Source organism: Sorex fumeus, unplaced genomic scaffold (assembly GCF_029834395.1).
Source record: "Sorex fumeus unplaced genomic scaffold, SorFum_2.1 ptg000037l, whole genome shotgun sequence".
NCBI lineage: Eukaryota > Metazoa > Chordata > Mammalia > Eulipotyphla > Soricidae > Sorex > Sorex fumeus.
Genome location: NW_026606094.1, coordinates 65,272,267 through 65,297,354, shown reverse-complemented (window position 1 = coordinate 65,297,354; position 25,088 = coordinate 65,272,267). Strand labels below are relative to the sequence as shown.

General features: G+C 43.6%; 1 protein-coding gene across 2 annotated transcripts in view; it reads left to right on the top strand.

The window, feature by feature from the left end:
• The window catches only part of IGF2BP3 (insulin like growth factor 2 mRNA binding protein 3), a 157,339-nt gene that overhangs the window by 124,520 nt on the left and 7,731 nt on the right, over window positions 1-25,088 (top strand). The window contains exons 7-10 of one of the 2 annotated variants that reach the window (XM_056118619.1): window positions 3,091-3,225; window positions 6,150-6,272; window positions 8,049-8,184; window positions 9,703-9,828. In XM_056118619.1, the coding sequence (XP_055974594.1) occupies window positions 3,091-3,225; window positions 6,150-6,272; window positions 8,049-8,184; window positions 9,703-9,828 (520 nt within the window). The remainder of the gene's footprint in view (window positions 1-3,090; window positions 3,226-6,149; window positions 6,273-8,048; window positions 8,185-9,702; window positions 9,829-25,088) is intronic. The other variant, XM_056118620.1, reaches the window with a different exon arrangement.

Genomic DNA, 25,088 nt, shown 5'->3' with positions numbered 1-25,088 from the left:
AGTTTGAATCTTAAATTTGCCTGGTTTTAAGATTTTTATTTGCTTGCTTGGGCGCTGGGTGTGGAAGGGAGGATGGAGTTGGCACCACTCCCAGTGATGGCAAGAGAGATAGCACATTTGTCTGTGGCAGCTGTGACCCTTTTTCAGATCCCTACACTATATATGGTTCCCCAAGCACTGCCTAGAGGTCACCCCTTGAATAGCTCCTGAGCACCACCCAGTTGTGGCCCTCCACCCAGAAACGAACAAAAGCAAAACTGCTTCCAGCTCTGTTCTAAAGAAATCTCCTGATAGAGGCCCTGTTTGACATGGTGGTGGCTTCTGGTGGGGCTTTGGGACCGTGTGGTGCCCTGGATCAAATCGCGCTTCCACCTGAAGAGCTGGGCTTCTCCCATGCCCCTTAGATTTCGGTCTCCTTTCATTCGTTCATCCACTGTGGCTTGCAGGAACTAATTACTAAATGGTTTTCCTTCTTTGTCACGTAGCAAATTAGGGTTGTTCCTTTTAACACTGCTCATTTCCTTGTCAGGGGAAAGGGCTTCTGTGGTTTAAATGGAACTGTTTGTTTTATTTAAGGCAGGAAGGTGGAGGCTGGAAAGCAAAGTGAAGCGATGTTTGTTATATCCAGTGACGCGTTTGCAGAGCTTTGCCAGGGGCTTTGACGAGCGCGTGCCTTTGGAACTGGTCATTATCCAATCCACTGTTTCTGGAATGGCCTTCGTAAAGGCAATATTCCTTTCTCTCTGAGGATCAGAGCTTAGTAGCCTGTCACATGAAGTGGTGGAGACCCACAGGAAGGAGGAGTTTAGCACGTTACCTACAAGAAGAGAAGCAGCCCCTGTAGTAATTGGAAATTAAAACAGTGGCTGGAAAGTGGGGCCTGAGATTTGGGCTTCTATCTAATGCATTGTTTGTTTTTGGTTTGGTTTGGTTTTTTGTCTTTAAAAAAATTTTTTTAGATAGTCCTTATCATTTTGCTATTTATATTGCACTGACTTTTTATTTTTACTTTTTTAAAAAAAACTAAAATGTATTTATTGGCATGGTTTCCCATTCTTCTTGATGCACGGAGCTTCCCCTGCTCCTCCACCTGAAAGAGCATCCCTCTGTACACCTTCCTTTTCCTCCTGTGGACTGGCAGAGGACAGAGCAGCTAGTTCACAAAACTACCATCTGCACAGTGGTGATTTTTATAGCATCCCGGGCATTCCATGTCCATGAATAACTAATTGGGGTGGGGGCTGTTAGGCCACACACCTAGCAGTGCTCAGGACTCTGGACTCAGGAGTGACCCCTGTTGGTGTTTAGGGCCCATATGCAGTGCTAACCCAGGTCAGTCCTATGACCAGTCATGGTGAGGCAAGCACCTTCCCTCCTGAACTCTCTCTGTGCCTCTCTGTGGGTCTTTGAAAAGAATTACCGGTTTTCCCCTCTAACTACTTATAGTGCTAGAGTGGGCATCCTTAAGCCAGTGCTTTTTCAGCAAGGAGTGATTCTCTCCCCTCCCCCCCCCCCACACACACACACAGTGGACATTTGTTAATATCTGAAGGCATTTTTGGTTAATGCAGCTGAATGAAGGAACTACCTCTGGCATTTGACAGGTGAGGCTTGGGATGCTGCCCAACATCCTAGTGGATAGCCTCTGCAGTGTGTTCATCTGACTGCATGGTCAGTGTGAAGAGGGTGAGATGCATTGTAGCATCTCATGCTATTCTGTCAGTTTGTCAGACAGTCCCAGGAAAGTTTGGGTGTGCCCAGTTACCCATTTTCTTGGCAGTATTCAGTTTCATCTGTGAAAATAGTTTGGAAGAAAACCCATCTGTGGTTTTCATTTTGTTTGGGGATGGGAGTACACCCTGTGGTAACCCATGAACCACTTAGTCCTGGGGGCTGACTGAGGGGCCACATAGTGCTGGGGACCGACCCAAGGGCCACATAGTGCTGGGGACTGACCCAGGGGCCACATAGTGCTGGGGAGTGACCCATTCCTCCCACATGCAAAGCGTGTTCTCAGCCCCCTAGAGCTCTTCCTTCATGTGGGGCCAGCAATTGAACTGTGCCTCTGGCATACAAAGTATGTACATGAACCTTTGAGCTGTCTCCCCTGACCTTTGTCTTGTTTTAATTTCTAATGAGATCAAGCTTAATTTTATGTTTATTGGCCATTTGCTTTTTTTTTTTTTTTCAGTAGAATTGCTATCTCTTGGGTTCCATTCTTAACCACTGTTATGGATTTTTCCCCTCTCAGGGAGGCAAGAGAAAAGAGAAAGTGACTCTCTCATGCCAGTCTCCTCAGGCATGAGAGAACACTGCAGTGATCTCTTGTAGTGAAGCATTTGATCTGGCTTGTGGGAGACAGCCCCAGCCCTCCTGGCATGTCTTCCATGTCCACGTTTTTGTTAGAGGGAAAGAAAGCTTCTTGTCTGAACTCTTCCTCGTTGGTGGCAGATGTTTTTCCTGTGTATGCAGAGAAGGGAGCTCTTCGCATGGATAGTTGGGGCAGAAAGAGAGCAAAAGGGCCTGCCACAGAGGTGGGGTGGGGGAGGATGGGGTGGGGGTGGTGGGAGGGATACTGGGATGGATCATTGGTGGTAGAGAATGGACACTGGTGGGGGGGATGGGTACTCAATCTTTGTATGACTGAAATGTAAGCATGAAAGTTTCTAAGTCTGTAACTGTACCTTAGGTGATTCATTTAAAAATTAAAAGAAATATGACAAGATTAAAAAAGGAAAAAAGATATCCCTGTTCAGTTTGATGCAGAAAGGAGAAGAGGGTTGCTGGAATTAAAATTTGTCTCTCAAGCATCCACTTGACAGTGTATGATGAGGGTAAGCTCTTTCGGGAAATGAGTCATCCAGTCTGTCCAGAAGCTGATCATCTCAGGGAACTGAGAGATAGTACAGTGGGGAGGCTGCTTGCCTCGCATGTAGCCGACCCAGGTTCAATCCCCAGCACTTTATATGGTCCCTGAGCACTGCCAAGTGTGCTTCTCCCCTCCCCCCAAAAAAATGTTGATCGCCTCACATGCTGTTATGAAAACATACTAAACGCTCTCCATTTCGCTCTCCTTGTGCCCACAATCAGAATCGATGTTCATCGGAAAGAAAATGCAGGTGCTGCTGAGAAGTCAATCACTATCCTCTCTACCCCCGAAGGCACGTCTGCAGCTTGTAAGTCTATTCTGGAGATTATGCATAAGGAAGCTCAAGATATAAAATTGTGAGTAAAGAGAATTAACAATCGAAGAGGTTGATGTTTGTGCAGTTTTATTTTGGATCTTTAGGACACAGTTCTCGGGAATTGCTAGCAAAGAGAAATGCTTGAATGCTGTGTCAAAGAGCCACAGTTGTTGGTATTGTCAATCTGCTTGTAAAACCTTGTCTCTTAATGCTTTATCTTCATTCACATTTGGATTTGGGGTGAGTGGTGTTACTGGAGGACATCAGCTCTAGAAGAAGGTATTTGGGTGACTCAGAGTAGGAAGCCCATTTATGGTTCAGGAAGTGTCCTTGGGATTTGCCTAAGGGAGGGACCCCACGTTTTCTTTCCTTAATTCTGAATCACCAGAACTCTGTGCTGAGGTGTCTCTAGCCCCATCCTATAGCAACGAGGAATATGAAGCCAGTGAGATCCCTGGTCTTGGCCTAATGTATCATAGAGATTGATTTGGTGTTCAGGGTTGGCGTTTTGGAGTTTGTTTTCTGTACTGTGTTAAGCAGATAGCACAGTAGTATACTAAAATAAAATTCCAGGTCAAGTGCTAGAGTTTGCCAGTGAATTTGATTAGTGACACTTCATTTGTAGATATATTACTACTGAATGTATGTGTCTATTTTTTCTTTCTTTTTGGTGTGGGACATTGTGCTATACTTGGTAGTGTTTAGGCTACTCCCAGCTTTTTGCTCAGGGGGTCATTCTTGATTGTGCCCATGTAGTGATGAGGATGCTGAGAATGCACACTGACCATTTGGGGGGAGGGAGAGCACACCCAGCTATGCCTGGGCTTTGTCCTAATTCTGTACTCAAGGATCACTCTTCGCAGGGTTTGGTGCCGGGGATCAAAGCCAGATCAGCCACATGCAAAGCAAAGTGCCCATCCTGCTGTATTATCATGCCCTGCAGATTAGCCTTCTGAGCTATTTCCCCAGCGCATTTTGCGTATATCTTATAAAGAAGTATTCAGTATATTGATTTCAGTTTTATTTCTATATGTTACCTAACCATGAAATAACTTGGGCCACCAACCTAGGCATCGAGTTAGGATGAGCAAGGGACTGTCTGCTTTGCCCCTGACTACAGTCTTACCAACCAGTGAGGTCCTTCTTTACCCATTGTGAGGTCTTTATTTGGGGGTGAGGGGATTTCACTCCTGGCAGAGCTTGGGAAGCCTGTGGTCCTGGGACTCAAACTCCACATTCACTGTATATTAATATTTTAATTGCAAGGAGTCATATGGTACTGTCTATGGTACTGTCATAGATTGATAATTTTTTTAATAAAATAAATTTTTGTAATACCTAAAAGAGGTCATGGGAGGAGGGAGAGAGGGAGGGAAAGGAGAGAATTTTTGGTTGTTTTGAGGCCACACCTGGTGGTGCTCAGGGCTTACTCCTGGCACGGATCACTCCTGGTGGGCTCAAGGGTCTATATGGTGGTGCCGGAGACTGAACCCAGGTCAACGACATACAAGGCATATGCTCTACCCACTGTTCTGTCTCTCCAGCCCTTAATTTATATAATTTTGGGGGGTTCCCAAACAATGCTCGGTGGTCCCAGAGATTGGTGGGACCTCCCTGAGGATTGGTGTGAAAGCTCAAAGATGCAGAGCTTCTCTATCTGAGCTGCCTTTCCCCCCAGCATGTGAGGCCGGCTTCCAAGCCATGACACAATCCTCCTGGTACACATCTTGCTTGGAGAGCCCACTCAGGATGGGAGATGTAAGCTGAAAGTAGACTGTAGACTGAACATGATGGCCACTCAATACCTATATTGCAAACCACAACACCCAAAAGGAGAAAGAGAGCAAAAGGGAATGCCCTGCCACAGAGGTGGGGTGAGGGAGGATGGGGTGGAGGTGGTGGTAGAGAATGGGCACTGGTGGAGGGATGGGTACTCAATCATTGTATGACTGAAATGTAAGCATGAAAGTTTCTAAGTCTGTAACTGTACCTTAGGTGATTCATTTAAAAATTAAAAGAAATATGACAAGATTCAAAAAGGAAAAAAGAAAACAAAGGATTCAGAGCTGCTGTGCTGGTGGGACCGAGGACTGTCTGGGCCACCAGGAGGTGTTCAAGGCTCTCAGGGCTAAACCCAGTGATTCTTGAAGGACTCTGGGATGCTGAGGGTGGAACCAGCACTGGCCACATGAAAGTGTGCACCTTAACTCCTGTACTAGGTCTCTAGCCCCAACTCATAATTACTTCCTTTGAGAAAAATGAGAAGTCCACCACTCCAATAACCTCATGACATTTTTAGAGCAGTGAAAGGGTGTATGACTTGGAAATTTGTCGGGGTGCAGATCCAAAGACAAAGCTCCCTCCTGTCATTAGACACTCCCTGTAAGTTGTGATAGCCATTGTCTAGTATCTTCTGTTCGCTTGTGTTGTGCTTGTGTCTTCAGGTATGTATATTAAATTTTATATTAAGATTCAGTTGCCTTTGTGATTGTGTTCTGATAATGGGGAATTTAGGAATACAGATTTTCATAAGAATTTTTGATGTGCTCACAGTCCATCATTAGAAGATACTCCTGAGGCAAATAAAAGGAAAACTATTTTAAAAGTTCTCTTCTCTCTCATGTCTATATCATTTTACTTCATTAGAGAAAAAAAAAAAACTCTAGGTATATGCTTTCTGTCTGGAAAGTAGAGTAACCGTTTTATAAATGAAGATTATCTTTTTTTAATTTTCTTTTTGGCTCACACCCGGCGATGCACAGGGGTTACTCCTGCCTCTGCACTCAGGAATTACCCCTGGTGGTGCACAGGGGACCATATGGGATGGTGGGAATTGAACCCGGGTCAGCCATGTGTAAGGCAAACGCCCTACCCACTGTGCTATTGCTCCAGCCCCATGAAGATTATCCTTTGACCTGAGACTTTTTGTCACCCTGATTTCATGACCATTCTTTGAATTTACAGCACAGAAGAAATTCCTTTGAAGATTTTAGCTCATAATAACTTTGTAGGTCGACTCATTGGTAAGGAAGGAAGAAACCTTAAAAAAATTGAGCAAGACACAGATACTAAAATCACGATATCTCCGTAAGTATTGCTTTGCTTGCTTTTTAGTTAGAAAATACCCAAACACTTTGTTGTTGACATTTTGTTAGTTGTGCAGGTCACACCCACACTTAGTGGTGCTCTAGAAGCAAGGTGACTACAGGGGGCACTTCTGGAGGGACTTAGGGTTCACTGTGGCCATTCCTAATTGTGCAGGGGAGTGTGGTGTTAGAAATTCTGTGGCACCATGTGTGGGACCAGGGATGGAAACAGGACCTGCTGCATGAAGACTAGCACCTTAATACCTGTCCTGTCTCTCTGGCCCCAGAAGAAATAAACTTCTTTAAATAGCCTTAAGACCAACAGTTGTCCTTTTTTATAAAGGTAAAGGTAAAGGCCCTCCCGTTGATCGTCGATTTGCTCGAGCGGGCCCAGTAACGTCTCCATTGGAGACTTTGTTGTTACTGTGTCCTTTTTTATATACTTACATTTTCAACAGGTTTGAAAAATAGCTAAGGACTTAGCTATTTTCTAAGCTTAGGACTGTTTATGTGGCTAAAGTGTGGCTTACGCCTCTGTTCTGGCAGAGAAATGAGAACTTAGAAGCTGGGAACATGCAGGAGCTCCTTAGCGATGCTTCTCAGTCTTACCACTGGTTTTCCAGGGTAAATGTCTCTCATTGGTTTCCTTCTTGAGGCTGTTGACCAGCTCAGACTACTGGATTTTGGAGCTCCAGCAAGACTAGGCTGTAAAAATGAGTATTCTTTCAAACAGGGCTCTGGTATAAATTCTGAATACTACTGTTGCATTTTAGTTTTTTTCTAAGTCGTCATCAGGGAACCATTTTTAAAGTTTGGTCAAGATGAATTATTTCTTCTGGTGTCCTCTGATCTTAATTCAGAAAGTACTGGCAAAAATTAGCTCATATACATGAATTCTGGTTTGCCTTTTTGGAATGTATTCATGGTTATTCCTTGCTTATAACCAGAAAATCCAACTGTGTGCAGATACCAATTGTCCCTAGAATGGGTGAGTGTAAGTTTGAAAGTATTTATTAAAGGTTATATGTATCTGGTTCTTGGTTTCCACATGAACTATACATCCCTCCATCTGATAATTTTTAGATGGGGCTTTTGAATTGGGGCTCAGAAGGCCCAGACACCCCACTGGGGATTCTGTCAAATGTTACCAGTGATTCAGGGGAAGGGTCTATAGATGGAAACTGCTTGGACTCTGAGATTTTGGGGATTACCCGGTGGTCTGGGGTGGGCGGGTGCACCTAGCAATTCTCAGTGGATCATATGGTACAGGAGTTGAACCTGGGTCAGGCATGTGCTAGGTGTGAAGCATGGGCCCAAACCACTGTCTCCTGGCCCCTCTATTTGCTTTCTTTACATTTTACCAGTTTAACCTTTAAGTGGTCAAGAGATTTAAACATGAACTTAATGAAAGTATATACACCCAATAATTTTAATTGAGAAGGTGCAAGGGGAAAGTTTTTGTATGGGAACCATACCCGACCACGTACCCAGCTGTGCTGTGGGGGCTGTGTCATGCCAGAGTCAAACTAAGCGTCTTAACCTCTGTACTATGTCTCCAGCCCAAAGTTTTGTTGCTTTTTAAAAATCTCTTGCAGTTTTACAGTTTTTGAGTTTATCTTTTGGAATGTAATTCATTTTCCACCATGTCTCACCGCCCACTTTTCCATATTGCCAGCCTCCACAATTGGATTTTAGTTGCCATCTGTTGCTGAACTATTATTAGCTGTCTTCCTCCTATAATTTCCATTCTTTTTCTTTTTCCTTTTTCAATCTGCAGATTGCAGGAATTGACGCTGTATAATCCGGAGCGCACCATTACAGTTAAAGGCAATGTTGAAACATGTGCCAAGGCTGAGGAAGAGATAATGAAGAAAATCAGGGAGTCTTATGAAAATGATATTGCTTCTATGAATGTTAGTTTTAATACAAGCATGTTTTTAGTTTGATGACTAATTGAAAGATGTTTTCAGTTGTATTAATACTGATTTCTTTTGTGGTTTCACTAGATTTAGTTTCTAATTTTTAGTATCATAGTGAACACCTTGTAATGGTTTGGGATGACAAAATCTTTGACATTAGACTTGGTTATCTGTGATTTTAGTAAATTAAGATTTAAACTTTAACCTCCTTAGGTGTGTGATGTAAGTAAGGCTATAACTACTTACAAAGGTTAAAATCTCCTGCACAGTTTTTGAAAGAGATTAGTGTAGTAGGCATTAGAGATAAATGAATAAACCATTAGTCGCTGGTCTATTTGGTCTCTGAATGTCAGTTTCCTTATCTCTAAATGGGGCTGCTTACTACTACATTCAATGCCTATTAGGATTAGAAAAGAAATAATGCAGATGAAGGTTATTGTTACAAATACAAATTCAAAATTTGACTACTTACATCCTCCTTGGCACAATTTCATAGCACAAAGTCCTCAATTGGACCTGTCATCTGACACATTACACCTGAAAGGAGGGGAAGGCAAAAATATCGACCACCTTTGTGAGCAGATCCTAGAATGCTAGTTGTTGTTGTTGTTGTTTTTTAAGACAAGCAGTGAAGTAAAACATTTTATTTGGAGGACCTTTGAAGGGAAGGAGGAGGAGAAAGTGGGAGAGAGTGGAGAGGAAGAGACAGAGTAACGCGCTCTAGGGGGAACGCGGGCTTCTCCAAGGGTAGAGAGCCCCTACACACATCCCAGCATTAGACAGGAAAGCATAAAAGTACACATCTCAAGAGGGGAGATGTGGGCAGCACATGTGCTCAGGCACTGCATGTGCTTGGCCACGTGGACGCAAGCAGCACACAGGCTCCGGCAGCATCTACTCCAATACCAGTCAATTTTGACCTACACGATTGCTTGCCTTCATGTTAACATTGCTCATCCAAAAATTTAAGCATGTTTGGAGTAAATTATTCAAATATTAACTCTAATCTCCACTCTACCTTTCTACTCTGTTTAAAATTAAAGCAGAATGACGTTTATTGGCTCCTGTATTTAAAGATTTGTTTAATTTCAGTAGTACAGGAGGGGATGGAACTGATTTCCAAAGGACTTAATGTTGTTTTATACCTTTATAAATGTGTGTCCAAATTTACCCAGGGAATACAGAAATTTCATAATAATTGACTCTGTGTATCAGTACACATAGTACGTATTTGTCTAAGCAACGTGGACTGGTCATAAAACAAGACTGAGGTTCCTCCTTTGAGAAACCTAGACCAGAGAGGAGAGAACGGAGCAGCACAGGTTTTAAATACCAAGAAATAGAAACTACATATGCAAATGTAGTCACATGGAACATCTGCTTTGTTCAGAAATTTGGATCACAAAATGGTCTTTTTCTTTATAAGAGATCACAGTATGAATGTCACTTACCAAAGCTCACTTCACTGGATCTTTTCATTGTGAAATGAGAGGGACCTTTTTACCATTGCAGCTTCAAGCACATTTAATTCCTGGACTAAATCTGAATGCCTTGGGTCTGTTCCCGCCCACCTCTGGGATGCCGCCTCCCACCTCAGGGCCACCTTCAGCAGTGACTCCTCCTTACCCACAGTTTGAGGTAAGGGCTTGTGCCTTGGCTTCCTTTATTCCTGTGCAGAATGTAGTCATATAGTGTGGCATTAAATGCTAATTGGAAAGCCTTAATGTGAAACCTGGTCTCCTTGTGATAAATCATCGGTTTAGAGCCGGCATAGTCTTTCCTGTTCCTGTCAGTTGATCTTTTCCTTTGCTGCTCCTTTGTAGTGAGTGAGTTGTTTCTTTTTTTTTTTTTTTTTTCCTTTTTGGGTCATGCCCACAGACGTACAGGGGTTAGTCCTGGCTTATGCACTCAGGAATTACTCCTGGCGGTGCTCAAGGGGACCATATGGAATGCTGGGAATCAAATCCGGGTTGGCCGCGGGCAAGGCAAACTCCCTACCAGCTGTGCTATCACTCCAGCCCCATGAATTGTTTCTTTTGAAGCCTTTGGGTGCTAGGCTTGTCTACATGTGTTTTCAGATATTAAAGAAAAGTTTGACTTTGGGAAGGGGATGAAAGTTAGTTACTTGTATTATTTTTGTATTTATTTTGTTTTGTTTTGGGACCATGCCTGTCTCTACACTCAGAAATTACTCCTAGCAGTGCGTAGGGAACCATATGGGATGCCAGGGATAGAACCTGGGTTGCCTATGGTCAAGGCAAGCACCCTAGCTGCTATACTATCTCTCTGGCCCTAACATTACTTTTAACTGTTGAATGTAAAGATTTTTAAAAGACTTCCTTTACCTTTAACTTCACTGGAAATTAGAAGCTTTAAAGGATCTGTGGAGACTGAACATGGTAAAGGAAACAGAAAACTTAGATAGTTTAGCTAACGAATCCATATTGTACATGCATATGTGCACACAAACATTAAACAGCTTTTTTCATTTTGTACACATGTAGTTTATTGAGAAATAACCTCTTAATATTTTTTCTAATTTTTTTTTTTTTTTTTTTTTTTTTTTTTTTTTTTTGGTGAGGTACCAGGGTTTACAATACCTTTTCCTGCAAGCATCGTTCTCACGTCACACCCATCACCAGAGTGCCCCCTTCTGTCCACCAGTGGACACTGGTTCTCAGGGGCCTTCCCAGCCACCCTGTTCCTGTGAATGCTCAGTTTTGTGTACAAAATCTCCAGTTCTAATGACTTAAAGCCATTTGTTGTTTCCTTACTGTATTTCTTTATTATCCCACATAAGAGAGAGCCATTTCAAAAAATTGTTTTGTGGATATGGTAACATCTACACATACGCACTGTAGCACTGTCACTCCCATTGTTCATTGATTTGCTCCAGTGGGCACCAGTAACATCTCCATTGTAAGACTTGTTGTTACTGATTTTGGCATATAAAATATGTCACAGTTAGCTTGCCAGGCTCTGCTGTGTGGGTGGGATACTCTTGGTAGCTTGCTGGGCTCTCTGAGAGAGGCAGAGGAATCGAACCTGGGTCAACCGCAGCCACATGCAAGGCAAGCACCCTACCTGCTGTGCTATCACTCCAGCTCATCTACACATATATAGATGAATAAAGCTAAACTGGAATTCTCCAAAATTTATAAATCAAAAATATTGATAAAAAGTTTTGTTTTTCTAATACCGTATATCTTTTTTCAAGTATATAAATTAAATATTAATAGTATAGTCTAAAAACAAAAGGGAGAAAAGAGGGAGAAAGAAAGGGATTGGACCAAGGTTCAAATATTGCGTTACTCTTCATATCTTTTGAGTTCTAAAATAGAGCTCTTGTTGAGGACTAGGGATCTTTCGAGTAGTGTTCAGGGGCTACTTCTGGTGATTTTTTTACCAGCTAGGTGGGGAATCCAATGCCAGGGTGGTGAGTGTGGTGCTGTTCACTCCTCAGTGTTGGAGACCACCAGGCTGCCAGAGCCACACAGCAATGCTGAAGGGCCGTGCACAAACTAGGGTTTGAGTGGTTGCAAAGTATGTCTCCCTAACTCCTGTGCTCTCTCTGGCCCCATGACAATTTTCTGATCCCCAACTCATCCCCTTTTTCTTCATGGCACTATAGCACTGTAGCACTGTCCTCCCATTGTTCATTGATTTGCTTGAGTGGGTACCAGTAACGTCTCCATTGAGAGACTTGTTATTACTGCTTTTGGCATATTGTATATGCCACGGGGAGCTTGCCCGGCTCTGCCATGTAGGCAGGATACTCCTGGTAGCTTGCCAGGCTCTCCAAGAGGGATAGAGGAATCAAACCCGGGTGGGCTGCATGCAAGGCAAATGCCCTACCATTGTGCTATCTGCCAGGCTAGGGCTGGAGAGAGCACAGGGGGTGAGATATTTGTCTTGCATGAGACTGATCTGAGCTAGATACCCTGCACCTCATAAGGTGTGTTCCCAATTTCTCCCCCCCCCCAAAAAAAAAAAGTTTTGCCAGGAGTGATACTTAGCACTGCCAAGTGTGGCCCCCAAACAGAAGAAAACCAGGCTAGTAGTTTTATTAACTGTCCCCTGATTTTGGATTTGACTACCTCCACATGATTAGGTCCAGGTGATACCTTTTTGGAAATAGGAATATCTTCTCAGTAGGTCACATTGAAAACTAAATACCAGCGTGTCTGGAGTTTGGTTGTCAGTAGTGTTCAGTGTGATCTTATAATTTAAGTAGTGTGTATAGTTCCCCCACTGTTTAGATTCCTTTCCCAGTTTGTGATTAAGACACAAGACATATACATTTAAGAATGTATATCTTGTTTCCCAAAAGTCTTTCATCCAGTGAATTGGATATTGGACATAATAGACATTTGCAAAATCTTTCGTTATTATTTTTCTTTTGTTCTTTTTAAACATTTATAGGCAATTCTCTCTAAAGTACTATGTCCCTTTTCCTAACCTCTTTTTGTTGTTTGCATTAGAATCCCCCAGGATAGGGGTTTGTGGGAGACATAGGCCCTAAATGACTCCCAAAATACAGCCAAGGCCAACAACAGCTGCTCTGTTCCTTGAATAGTTAAGGACTTGGGCCCCACCTTGGACTGTTATAAATCAAAGTCTCAGAAGAAATACAGTATAGCTTGGAAATGTGTTTCGTACTCTGGTTTGACATTGGTTTTTGTTTTTGTTTTCAATTTTTATTTTATGTTTTTTTTTTACTTGTTCCTTTTTAAGATCTATTATTCTGCAAGGAATTATTTACTAACCCATGGAAAGTGGACATGTTGTGATTATATCTCCTATCAAGACTGATTTGTGGGAAATAATGTTTAGAATAAACATAATTGCACACTGTTCAACTCTTGTTGACTTGATATTTTATCTTTATTTTTTAATTCACTGTGAGGTACAGTAACAAAAATGTCATGTTTGAATTTTGATCATATGGTCATCAAACACCCATCCCTTCACCAATGCACACTTTCCACCACCAAAATCCCCAGATTTTCCCCCACCCCCATTCCACACTGCTCCCTGCTTGTATGGCAGACAATTTGCAAAATATTCTTTCTCTACTTTAGTTACCTTCGGTATTTCAAGACCAGTACTACCACCCCTCATACCTGCCGAAAATGCAATGCCAGACAATGTGTTTTGCGTTGCTTGTTATGGATATAATATAATGTCACGCGGCTAGGAATTCTAAGATTTTTTTTTTTTAAGGAAGAGTTTTATTTATTTAAAGAAATTTAATGTCACTCTAGATGATGTCGGTGGGCCCCACGGGAGACTTATGTGAAGCGGGAAGGAGAAAGACAGTCACTTTCTTCCCACCCACCTCTGCTACCCGGGACCCAGGGTTGCTGGGTTCTTGTCTCGCTTCGCAGAAAGGAATTTCAAGAGTAGACAAGCAGTTAAGTAAATAGATTTTATTTGGAGGATTTTTAGGTATGGAGGGAGGGAGAGGGAGTGAGAGAGTAAAGTTAGACACAAAAGCATGAAAGTACACATCTCAAGAGGGGAGATGCGGGCGACACATGTGCTCGGGAACCACATGTGCTCGGCCACGTGGGCGCAAGCAGCACATGGGCTCGGGCAGCAAATGCGCGAGGAATTCTAAGATTTTAATAATTAGGCTCTGAAGAAATCGCTGCAACAAGTTGCTGGGGTCCAAGATTTGTTTGTGTATCTCTGGATTGTGGCCACGTGGAGCTTGTGACTTCATCTCGGCGTCCCATCCAGGTGTAGGGAAGGAGGGCCCACTCCTCCCCTGTCGCGTGAGACTTGGGATTTGCCATCATCGAGATCTTGTGCCTGGTCCGTCTTGCTGGCTTCTAGAAAGTGGCAACTGCTGGAGCTCTTAGAGGGCAGGCGGAGGTAAAACACCCACCTCTGTCTGGAGCAACCCACCGGAGAAGGCCTTTTACAAAATCCAGGGCCATCTCTGCCGCAAGTTGCTCAGGTCCGAAATTCATCTGTGTGTCTGATGTTTTATTTTTAAAGTGTGATAGAAAAACTCTGGATCACCTGTCATCACAACCCTCAGGCAAATATCAGGCCAAAAAATGGCAAGAGGATGCTGCCATATCTGTTTTCATGTTTCGTCATGGTATTTGTATCAGAATTAGTGTCAACTTGTTGGTGGAGCCTAGGGTCTTGATTTAAATGAGTTTCCTGGGACCAGGACAATAATACAACAGGTAGGACACTTGCCTTGCATGTGGTCCACCTGGATTCAATTCCTGGCTCCAGATATTGTCCTGAGCCTGCCAGGAGTGATTCCTGAGCAAGGAGCCAGGAGAGTAAGTCCGGAGCACAGATGGAAGTGACTTAAAAGCCAAAAACAAATTAAAATAATGAGAGTTTTTTTTTTTTTTTTTTTTTTTTTTTTTATGAGTTGAAAGGTAGTTGAGCTGAGCTGGTAGTAGTTTCACCATCTATTCTGGAATTGGGGATCCTATTTGCCATTGACTGGTTCATAGGGACTGTTTAGTCCCAGCCATTGGGTCCGGTTCCAGCTGCAAGGATAAAGGATTGAAACAGGGCTGCCGCCTCAGTTAAGAATAAGGATGCCATTGCACACACACACACACAAGTCATGTTAGCTAGGACATTGCACCTGGCCATCATACTTTTGGAGAAGCTGGGAAATAGTCTGTAACAGATGAGTAGATGTTGGGCACAGCTATTCGACATTGCTGTTCTTGGCAGGCTTCCTTACGGGATACCCAGAGCCCACCTCTCTGCCTCCTCTCATCACCTCTTCTTCCCTTCCCCCACCCAGTCCCAAATTCATTCAAGGGCAAATTTCCATGCTCCAGATTCTCCTTTTACAGATTGTGCTCACCCAAATAGCACTGTAGCACCGTCTTCCCATTGTTCGTTGATTTGCTCGAGCAGGCCCAGTAACGTCTCCATTGTGAGACTTGCTGTTACTGTGTTTGGCATATTGAATATGTCACAGGTAGCTTGCCAGGCTTTTCCATGCGGGCAAGATACTCTTGGTAGCTTGCTGGGCTCCCAGAGAGGGGCGGAGGAATCGAACTCGGGTCTGCCAGGTCAGCCGCATGCAAGGCAAATGCCCTACCCACTGTGATATCGCTCCAGCCCAAGTATTCACCCAAATAAAGGAAAGGTTATTTTCAGAGTGTTGTACTGACTCTGGATACCAGTTAGAGTGAATTCTACTTCCAAATAGCTGCCCTATCTGTTTTTTGGTTTCATGCTGCATCTGTGGAGGGCAGTAGCTTAGTGGCAACTGGCTTGCCCTCACCCCCTGTACTAGAGTTTGTTCTTTTCCTAAACCCTAATCACTAACACTTATCTATTAAGTGTACTTAGTACTCTCTACTCCCTGAAACACAAATCAGCTATTGTTTTCAAAGGCAGGGAGTTAAATTTCGGCTCGCCGTTGCTTATATTCCTCTTATTTCCTTTGGCTTCACTTTTCTTCTCGCCTGCAGCATTACAGTTCTGCGAGGGTCTGTGATGGCATTTTTGAGAACTGCGTTAGAGGATTAAAGATTGGCAGCACTTGAGGAGGGCTGGCATCCGCAGCGGCCTCTGCGCCAGGTTCAGAGACGTCAGGTCACAAGATGGTCTTGTTGGTTTGTACCATGCACTTCAGCCTCGAGTCTCTGCTTTGTTTCACACTAAATGTGTGTTTTCCTGGCAAAAGCAGGTTTTGAAGACTTAATATCCCAAAGACTCTGCTTTTAGGACTGCTTCCTCTTTTAGGGTTGATGCGTTTTTCTTAATACTCATGTTTTCTCACTTCTGCTTTGTAACGTGCAAGTACAATTGATGCATCTTATCTCATCTTTGAATAAATCTCTTGCCCCTGTTCCAGTTCAGAACTTGATCCACCCATCCGCATGTAACATTCTTTTCTTCCCGGAACCTACTGTGGGTTGATTACCAGGAGAGCCAGAGTTGGTTCTTCCCTCAAACAAAAAGTCTCCAGTCCCTGTGCAGCAGCTGGCTCGAGTAGTACTTAATTGGCAAACCTCCAGTTTTTACACGACAGGAAATGCTCCTTTCAGAAATGCTCAGACAGAGGCCAGGGAAGCTCAAAGGGCTAGAATGCATGCTTTGCATGCAAAAGACCCCAGCTCCCCTGAGCACTGAGCTGAGAGCATCCCTGCACACGAGTGGGTGGGGTGTGTCCCCACACTGGGGGTGAGGGATCGAACAAAGCAAAACAAAAATGCTCTTACAGTAAGGGAAGAGGCGCTTGGCAGCTAGTGAGCAGAGCAAGAGCTGGAACTGGCATAGCACACAGCACCCATCGCCGACTGGGCTTGGCAGCTTGCGTTTGGGTTGGCAGGAGTTAGCCTAAGTGCTGTTGTCTTCACAATTTTGATAGTGTCTTTGGAGTCTTCCCCAAAGTCTCTGGAACAATAGCTTAGTCCTAAAATTACTAGCTTTCTGCTTATAGAAGAGGCAAGACAGGTAAGCACGATTTCTTTGTTGTTTTTAAGAAGCTGCTGGAGCTGGAACAATTTTACAACATGTTGGGTGCTTGCGCTGCACGAGGCAACACGGGTTCAATCCCTGACATCTCCTTTGGTGCCCTGAGTTTGAGTGCAGTGCCATGAGTTAGCCCTGAGTATTTCCGGGTGTGGCCCTAAAACAAACCCCAAAAAACTAGGCTACTTTTAGGTGCTTTTGGAAAAGGGATTTTATGAGTTAAAAGGGCTTTAAAAAAGAAAAATGAGGGGCCACTCCCAACAGTGCTGAGGAGCCGCCAGCACTACTCCTGGTGGGGGCCTGACACTTGCTCCCATATTAGCTTTGCCCTTGCAGGGAATTCTCCTTAAATCAGATCACTGTGCCATGAAGTCTTAGTCTTACTTCTTAGAATTTCTTACTGTGGGTGCAACTCTACTGTCAGCAAATAATTTCAGGGTAAATAACTCCTTGCACAAATGTATTACCTCAAAGAGGCTATGATTACTTAGTTATGGAGAGAAACTGCCCCCCCCCCCTTTTTTTTTAAAGACTTCAATATTCTGTTCAGGTCACAGAGTTGGGTAAACTTAATTCCAGTTCCAGACCAAAATCCATTAAAACAAAACAAACAAAACAAAAACCCCAGGAGTATCTATTTTACAAGCTGAAGGGAAACACTGGCACCCTTCCAGGCTCCTGGAGGCTGGTCTTGGCTGGCAGGCACGTCTCCGTGCCTTTGTGGTGTCTTAGATTTTGTTCCCCACAAAGTAAATATACTTAACCTTACTGTTTACTCACTCCTGTATCTCCTCACGATAGATGATTAGGAATTACTCACTGGCAGACTCACCAGTTATGCAAACTTTCAGTTGAGGAGCTTTGTTCTTCTGTTATTGCAAGCTCTAGCGCAGAGAGTCTGCCAAGACGCCCAAAGGAAGTCTTGCCATTAGGCATCTGGCTGGATTCCAGGGGGGAGCAGCTTGTGTCCTGTGAATATCCTTCACCTCTGAGAAGGCTCAGGAAGAAATTCAGGACATTGTAGCTGAGCATTAACCTAAATGCAAGGAGTGTGTAATGAGAAAGAGCAGTGCTGATGAATTGTTTTTTAAGCTTGATCTCATGAGGAGTGAATTCGCAGGCTTATCATAACCTCTGGCTTCTCAGTGTTGCAAATAAAAATTAAACATTTACTTATCTGGGTGTCCAGAATTTGAAAACATGGCTTACTCTTCTAAAACCTCACAGAAGAACATCTGTACCAGAGAGCCAGATCTTCACCCCCCACCCCCACCCCCACCCCCTTACTGGTAGTACATGTGCAAGGTGTGAACTCTATTTCCTGATCTACACCCCTGGCTCCCTGGCCCCCGGGAGCCAGCTTGTCAGGGAAGGACAGGGCACCTTAACATTTTCTGAGGGAAGTTTCATTAAAAGTAATTTTTGGTCATGAGGATGCTCTGGAGTGGAGCAAAGGGCACTGGATGATGTTCAGAAATGTCTTCACTGAGCTCCAGGCATCTACCGAGTCCACTTTTTCCCAAAGGTGCTAAGCCAGGAGCAGACTTGACTGCCCCTGCTCTCTTCACCTCTCTGCCCTCCACTTTTTTCTTGAACATTCACTTGCTCCGGTTTACACCTCGTACCGCCTGAGTTTCTGTTCTCACCCACCTTGACTGATGATGTCATTGTCCCTTCTTTGTGTTATATTTTGGTGGTTTGCTTGTCTCTGATGACCTCCCCTTTCAAAAGCATCTTCACTTAAATATGTTCTGACTCTCCATATCGGATTTACCCACCTCCTCACCTCCAGAGCATCAAAAGCTTTTCACCACCCATGAGAAGAAAGTTCCTTCTGTTGAACCTTTGAGACTCAGCGCACCCTTGCTCCTGGCCTCTGCCCTCCCAGGCTGCAGTCTGCAGTCAGTACCATCCAGCCTGCCCCTGCCTCTCATGGGGCCCCGGGGCTGGTGCTGTGAGGACAGTGTCTGCTGTGGGAATCTTCTGGTCACATTTAGAAGTTGTTCTCCAGGACCAGTCCTGGGAAAAAGTGTTTTTTTTTTCCTTTTTTTATTAAGTAAGTGATTGCTTATACTGCTCATAGACATAATAAATCATGCAACCGATTTTTATTTATTTTTGATTAGCTGCTAGGAAACTTAGCACCAAATTTGTGTAATACCATTTCTGGCTTCATCTTCTCTTTTCTGTTCATGTCCCTATGCTCTTATTTCTTCACCTCCTTTGTTTTATCTTTCTGGATTATGTGTATTTTGTAAGCAGTGTAAAAATCTTTCTGGAACAAGGCCCAGAAAACAAGTCACAGTTATGGTGAAACAGAGTGAGGCAGATCTGAATGTGGTTCTATTACATTTTTATTGTTGGTTGTTTTTGTCGTTGTTGGGGTTGGTTTATTTTTTTCTTCAAAGGTCAGTGCCTTATCACCTGTATTATCTCTTCGGACCGTCCATTAAAGTTTTAGATTTTGTCTTTTCTAAAAATCGGCAAAGAGGAACATCAGTTTTGATGTAAAAAACAATGACAAAATACTAATATTAACATTTAGTAAAGATTGTGGTCAGTGTCATTATAATATTTGGTTGTATTGTCAAGCTGGAGAGATAGTACAGGGTTGAGCCTCTCGTGCATACAGCAGAGCCAGGACTGATCCCTGGCATCACATGTGATGGTCTCCCCGCACCCCAGGACTGATCCCAGAGCACAGCTGGGAACCAACACTTCCCCGCCCACCCAGAATAACTGCAATGTATTATGATGTCCTGGGACTCAAAGTAGCATCTACCAAGAAGTACCAGACCTATGGAGAAGATATGATGTCTATAGGCATTAAAGAGACAAATTCTAATCAAAACAACATTGACATTTTTCTTCTGGGAAGAATACCTGGGTGATGTTGGGGGTTAGGCAGGCATGTGGTAGTCATCAAACTCAGGACCTGATATACCAGGCATGTATTCTAACCTCTTGAGTTCTCCACCAACCCCAAAAGTTCTCAAGTAATTTTCAACAGTATTTCCTGGGGAGGTTTAGAGAAGGCTCAGTGTTAAGGTTTCTGCCTTTAAAGCCATGAGTTTGCTTCTCAGTTTACCGCATATAGAGTGTAATCCTCGAAGCTAACTGTTAGTGTCTGGTAGCTCTGATGTCTGTAATCTCTGGTGCCACAAATAATTTCTGACTTATTTATTTGCTGTACTACTAGCAGAGCAGTAGGGCATTTGCCTTGCAAGCCGCTGCCGGCTGGCCCAAGCCAGGTTCAATTCCTCCGCCCCTCTCTGAGAGCCCAGCAAGCTACCAAGAGTATCTCGCTCGCACGGCAAAGCCTGGCAAGCCACCCATAACATATTTGATATGCCAAACACAGTAACAACAAGTCTCACAATGGAGACGTTACTGGGCCTGCTCGAGCAACTCGATGAACAACAGGAGGACAGTGCTACAGAGAGTGCTACTGCTAAGAGTGTGCGTACCCCCAGTTATTACAGTATCATCATCAGAGGGAAAGTTGAAAATATTTTTTCTATATGAGTATTTGTTGGAGTTGAAGTTCAGCTATTAACAGAAAAACAACCATCAGCCAAAGATGAAAGAATGGATTTACGGTGGGGAATGGAGGGGTGGGTGTTGAAATTTTTCTGTGGTGTGATTTCTTTTTTTTTTTTAAAGTTTTATAATGGGAAACAATTTCGATTGCAAATTATTAGTTTTTCTATTTTTTTTCTTTTAAGGGTCTAAACATTTTCTTTCTTTTTTAGTTTTAGGCACCGTGGTTTATAAAACTGTTTATAGGGTTTTCGTGCATAAAACATGCCAGCACTATACCCCCCCACCAGAGGGCTCACTTTTCTCTGCCATTGTCCTGTTGTCAGTTCCAGTCACACACACGCCTAAGCAAGCTTCCTGCTGAAGACCAGTTCTCAGTTTCTGTTGACCAGTTCTGTTTCTGTTGCCTTTGGGTTTTGGTATTCCCCTACTCTGTTTCTTTATGCCCTGGATATGAGTGAGATCATTCTGTCTTCCCTCTGACTCATGCCACTTGGCATGAAATTCTCCAGCTCCATCCGCATTGCAAATGGCATGATTTCATCTTTTCTTATAGTCAAGTAATATTCCACTGTGTCTGTGTACCATAATCTCTTTATCCAGTCATTTGTTTTGGACTTGGATTTTTTCCAGGATTTGGCTATTGTGAACAGTGCTGCAATGAATATAGGAGTGCAGATATCTTTTCTGAATAGAGTTCTTGGGTCCTTGTGGTAATTCAAAGAAGTGGAATTGCTGGACGATATAAAAGCTTAATTCATCTGAGGAGTGTTTATATTGTCTTCCCAAAGGACTGAACTTGTCAACATTCCCACTAACAATGAACTAGCATCCCTTTTTCCACACAATCACACCAGCACCAGTTGTTCTTGTTCTTTATGATGTGTGGCAGTCTCTCTGGTGTGAGGTGATTATCTTGTTGTTTTGATGTGTTTCAATGATGATAAGTGATAGAGCATTTTGTCATGTACCCTTTTCTCAAAGACACCTCTGTGTCTTCTTTGAGGAAGTTTCTGTTCATCTCTTCCCCCACCCCCAGTTGCCTCTCCTCCACCCCCCCATTTTTAATGTGTTTTTTTTTCTTGTAAAGTGTTACCAGTGTTTTCTATTGTTTTTTCCTTACCTGTTGCATTATCTATCTCTCAGCCCCAACAAATTGTCCTAAGCATGTATTAATGAATGTGTACAGATGGGACATCAAACTCTTTTTCTCCATTTCCTGTTCTAATAGAGAAAATTTTTTAATCTCTGGAGCTGGAGCAATAGCTGGAGCTGGGCTGGAGCAATAGCGCAGCGGGTAGGGCGTTCGCCTTACAAGCGGCCAACATGGCCGACCCGAGTTCGATTCCTCCGCCCCTCTCGGAGAGCCCGGCAAGCTACCGAGAGTATTCGATATGCCAGACACAGTAACAACAAAGTCTCCAATGGAGACATTACTGGGCCCGCTCGAGCAAATCGACGATCAACGGGAGGGCCTTTACCTTTACCTTTTAATCTCTAGTCATCTTTATTCTTTAAAATCACTTAATCACTTAACTTCCCGTTAGTCGTCGATTTGCTCGAGCGGGCGCCAGTAACGTCTCCATTTGTCCCTGTCACGTGCAAGTGTAGCCCAATGGCATCTGTTCGCTCCGGGAACATGAAGGGCCTCAAACCGATCGTTCATGATCTTCACGAAGAAGTCTGACCATCTGGTAGGTGGGCGGCCACGCCGTCTTTTGACATCCCGTGGAATCCAGTCGGTAACAGCTCTAGTCCAGCGGTCGTCTTTAAATCTCATTACGTGACCAGCCCATCTGATTTTCGACACCTTGGCAAATGAGACAGTGTCCCTGATTCTTGATCGTCGACGGATGTCAGAACTCCGGATTCTTTCTCTCATTTGAGTGAAAAGTGATATTCCAAGCATAGCTCTTTCTATTCTTCTTTGGGAGACCTCATTCACCTCATTCTTTAAAATAAAGAAAAAATTTACTGGACTATCTCTACTTCTTTTTTTTTCTTTTTTGGGTCACACCCGGCGATGCACAGGAGTTACTCCTGGTTCATGCACTCAGGAATTACTCCTGGCGGGCTCAGGGGACCATATGGGATGCTGGGAATCGAACCTAGGTCAGCTGCGTGCATGGCAGACAAATGCCCCACCCGCTGTGCTATTGCTCCAGCCGCCTATCTCTACCTTTTATGGTACATTGATGAGCAAAAGTTTAAGTATATGCCAACAACACTGAAGAGATTTCTTTTGAGTATTAGGAAGTTATATCATGGTGGACTGGAGAAGTAAAAGTAAGGAAACTTGAGTGAGAGTTTTGTTGGCCATGTTTATTTATTTCTATTAAGTCACAGTAAGACGCACAGTTCAAAATTGTTCATGATTGAGTTTCAGTCATGTAATGTTCCAACACCCATCCCTATACCAGTGAACATTTCCCACCACCAGAGTCCCCAGTTCCTCCCCCGCCTCCCCCCCCCCCTTCTCTCCTCCTTCCCTCCCACCCTCTTTTGGACCTTATGGTTTGCAATACGGATATTGAAAGGTTATCAGGTATATCCCTTTACCTACTTTCAATACTCAGTTCCTGTCCACAGTGATCATTTCCAGCTATTATTGTCATACAGGTTTCTTCTCTATCCTAACTGCCCTTCTTCCCTCGGAAACTCTTGTGGCAAGCTTCCAGCTATTACCAGTCCTCCTGGTCTCTGTTTTCCCTGGCCTTGGATATTAGTTTCATAGCACTGTAGCACTGTCCTCCCATTATTCAGCAATTTGCTCGAGTGGGCCCAGTAACATCTCCATTGTGAGACTTGTTACTGTGTTTGGCAGATCGAATACGCCATGGGGAGCTTGCCAGGCTCTGCCGTGCAGGTGGGATACTCTCAGTAGCTTGCCGGGCTCTCCAAGAGGGACGTTGGTCACGTGCCAGGCACATGCCCTACTTGCTATGCTATCGCTCTAGCCCATTAGTTTCATACTATATATAATTTCTTATATCCCACAAATGAATGCAGTCATTCTATATCTGTTCCTCTCCTTCTCACTTAATTCACTCAATAGATACTCTCCATGTCCATCCGTTTATAAGCATATTTCATGAGTTCATTTTTCTTAATGGCTATGTGGCTACGTAGTATTCCACTGTGTAGATGTACATAGTTTCTTTATCCAGTCCTCTGTTCTCACGTACTTGGGTTGTTTCCAGATTCTGGCTATTGTGAATAGTGCTACGATGAACATAGAAGTGCAGATGACATTTCTGCTGTGAGCTTTTGTGCCCCCAGGGTATATTCCCAGAAATGATATTGCAGGGTCACGTGGGAACTCAATTTCTAGTTTCTGAGGAATGTCTAAATTTTCCCCAAAAGCCTGAACCAGTCGGCATTCCCACCAGCAATGAAGGAGGGTCCCAGGCTGCCTGGGTGCAGCACCTGAGCTCACCCTTGGAGTCATTTCTCCAGTCCATCTCTTTTTCTTTTTTGCAGTGCCAGAGATTGAACCGAGGGCTTTACACATGCAAGGAATATGCTTTATCACTGGGCTACATTGCTGTATGTTCATTTCTACTTTTAAATTGGAAATAGGAAAAAGTTTGCTTCTCCTAAAAAAAGAAAAAAAATTATTAATTTCTACTTTGTTTTTGTTTACCAATTCTTTTACAAAAAAAAAAATACTCTTCAGGAAACTAAAGGCTGAAAAAAATTTCACACAAGGCAATAGGACAAAGGTTTAGGCACTTGCCCTGTCTTCCTGCCAGTTCTGGTTTTGTCCCTGGTACTACAAATATTTCCCTAAGTATTGCAGGGTGTGAACTAAAATGAAACAAAAATAATTCCTATAAGTAGTGTGACAAATTCCTACCAAATCATTTCTTACAGTATATCTTTCTGGTGACTCCAGGTTGACAGATGATAATGGCTCACTAGTGGCTAGGGAAATCAGCCCTGGGGGCGCATATACCACATCCACCCTGCACTGCCAGGGGTAGCCCTATAGGTCCCTGGTACCATGGTTCTGAATCTTCGGCTTTCTTTGACTATTTTAGGGAGTAGCCCCTAGGCCCCCTGAGCACTGCTTGGGAGTGCTACTCACTCCCCCCCTTCCTAGATGAATGACTGAGTCACCCACACATGCATGTCACCCACAGATCATCAGTGATCCTTGGAGCTGATTTCGCCCAGTGCCCCATGTTCCCTGCCACCTTTGTGGACTTACAGGGACAAGAGTCCATCAGTGCCACTGGGACTTTGTGCTAAGAATAGGAATGTCATTTTGGTGGGCTATAGTTTAAAAATGTAACAGTAAATTGTAAAAATGTGCAGTGGGGAGGGTGTTTGCCTTGCACATGGCCGATCCGGTTTTGATCCCTGGCATCCTATATGGCCCCTGGAGCATGCCAGAGCACAGAGCCAGGAGTAATCCCTGAGCTTGCTGTTTGTGACCCAAAAACCTTTAAAAGAAAGAAAGAAAGAAAGAAAGAAAGAAAGAAAAGCATTAAGCAGTGAAAAATAGAACAGTGCAGCTGTTTTATTTGACTGTTTTTAATGGCTTGATGGGCTGAAGTGATAGTATGATGGGTTGGCACTTGCCTTGCATGCAGCCAACCTGGTTTCCCATATATCCCATATGGTCTCCCAAGATCTGCCAGAAGTGATCCCTGAGCAGTGCTGGGTATGGCCCCCCAAAACAAAATGAAAAAGGCTAAAATGATCAAGTTCCAAAGATCTTCCTAATTCCTGAGACACCTGAAAGCAAAACTATGAGCATGTTCTTGGTCTAGGAATTTTAGAGAATTTGAAGAAGTTTCTAGATTAAGAAAAAGAAAGATAAAAGAAATTTGGAGCTAGACAATAGAGATCAGGGCACTTGCTGATCCCCCGTTCAGTCCCCAGCA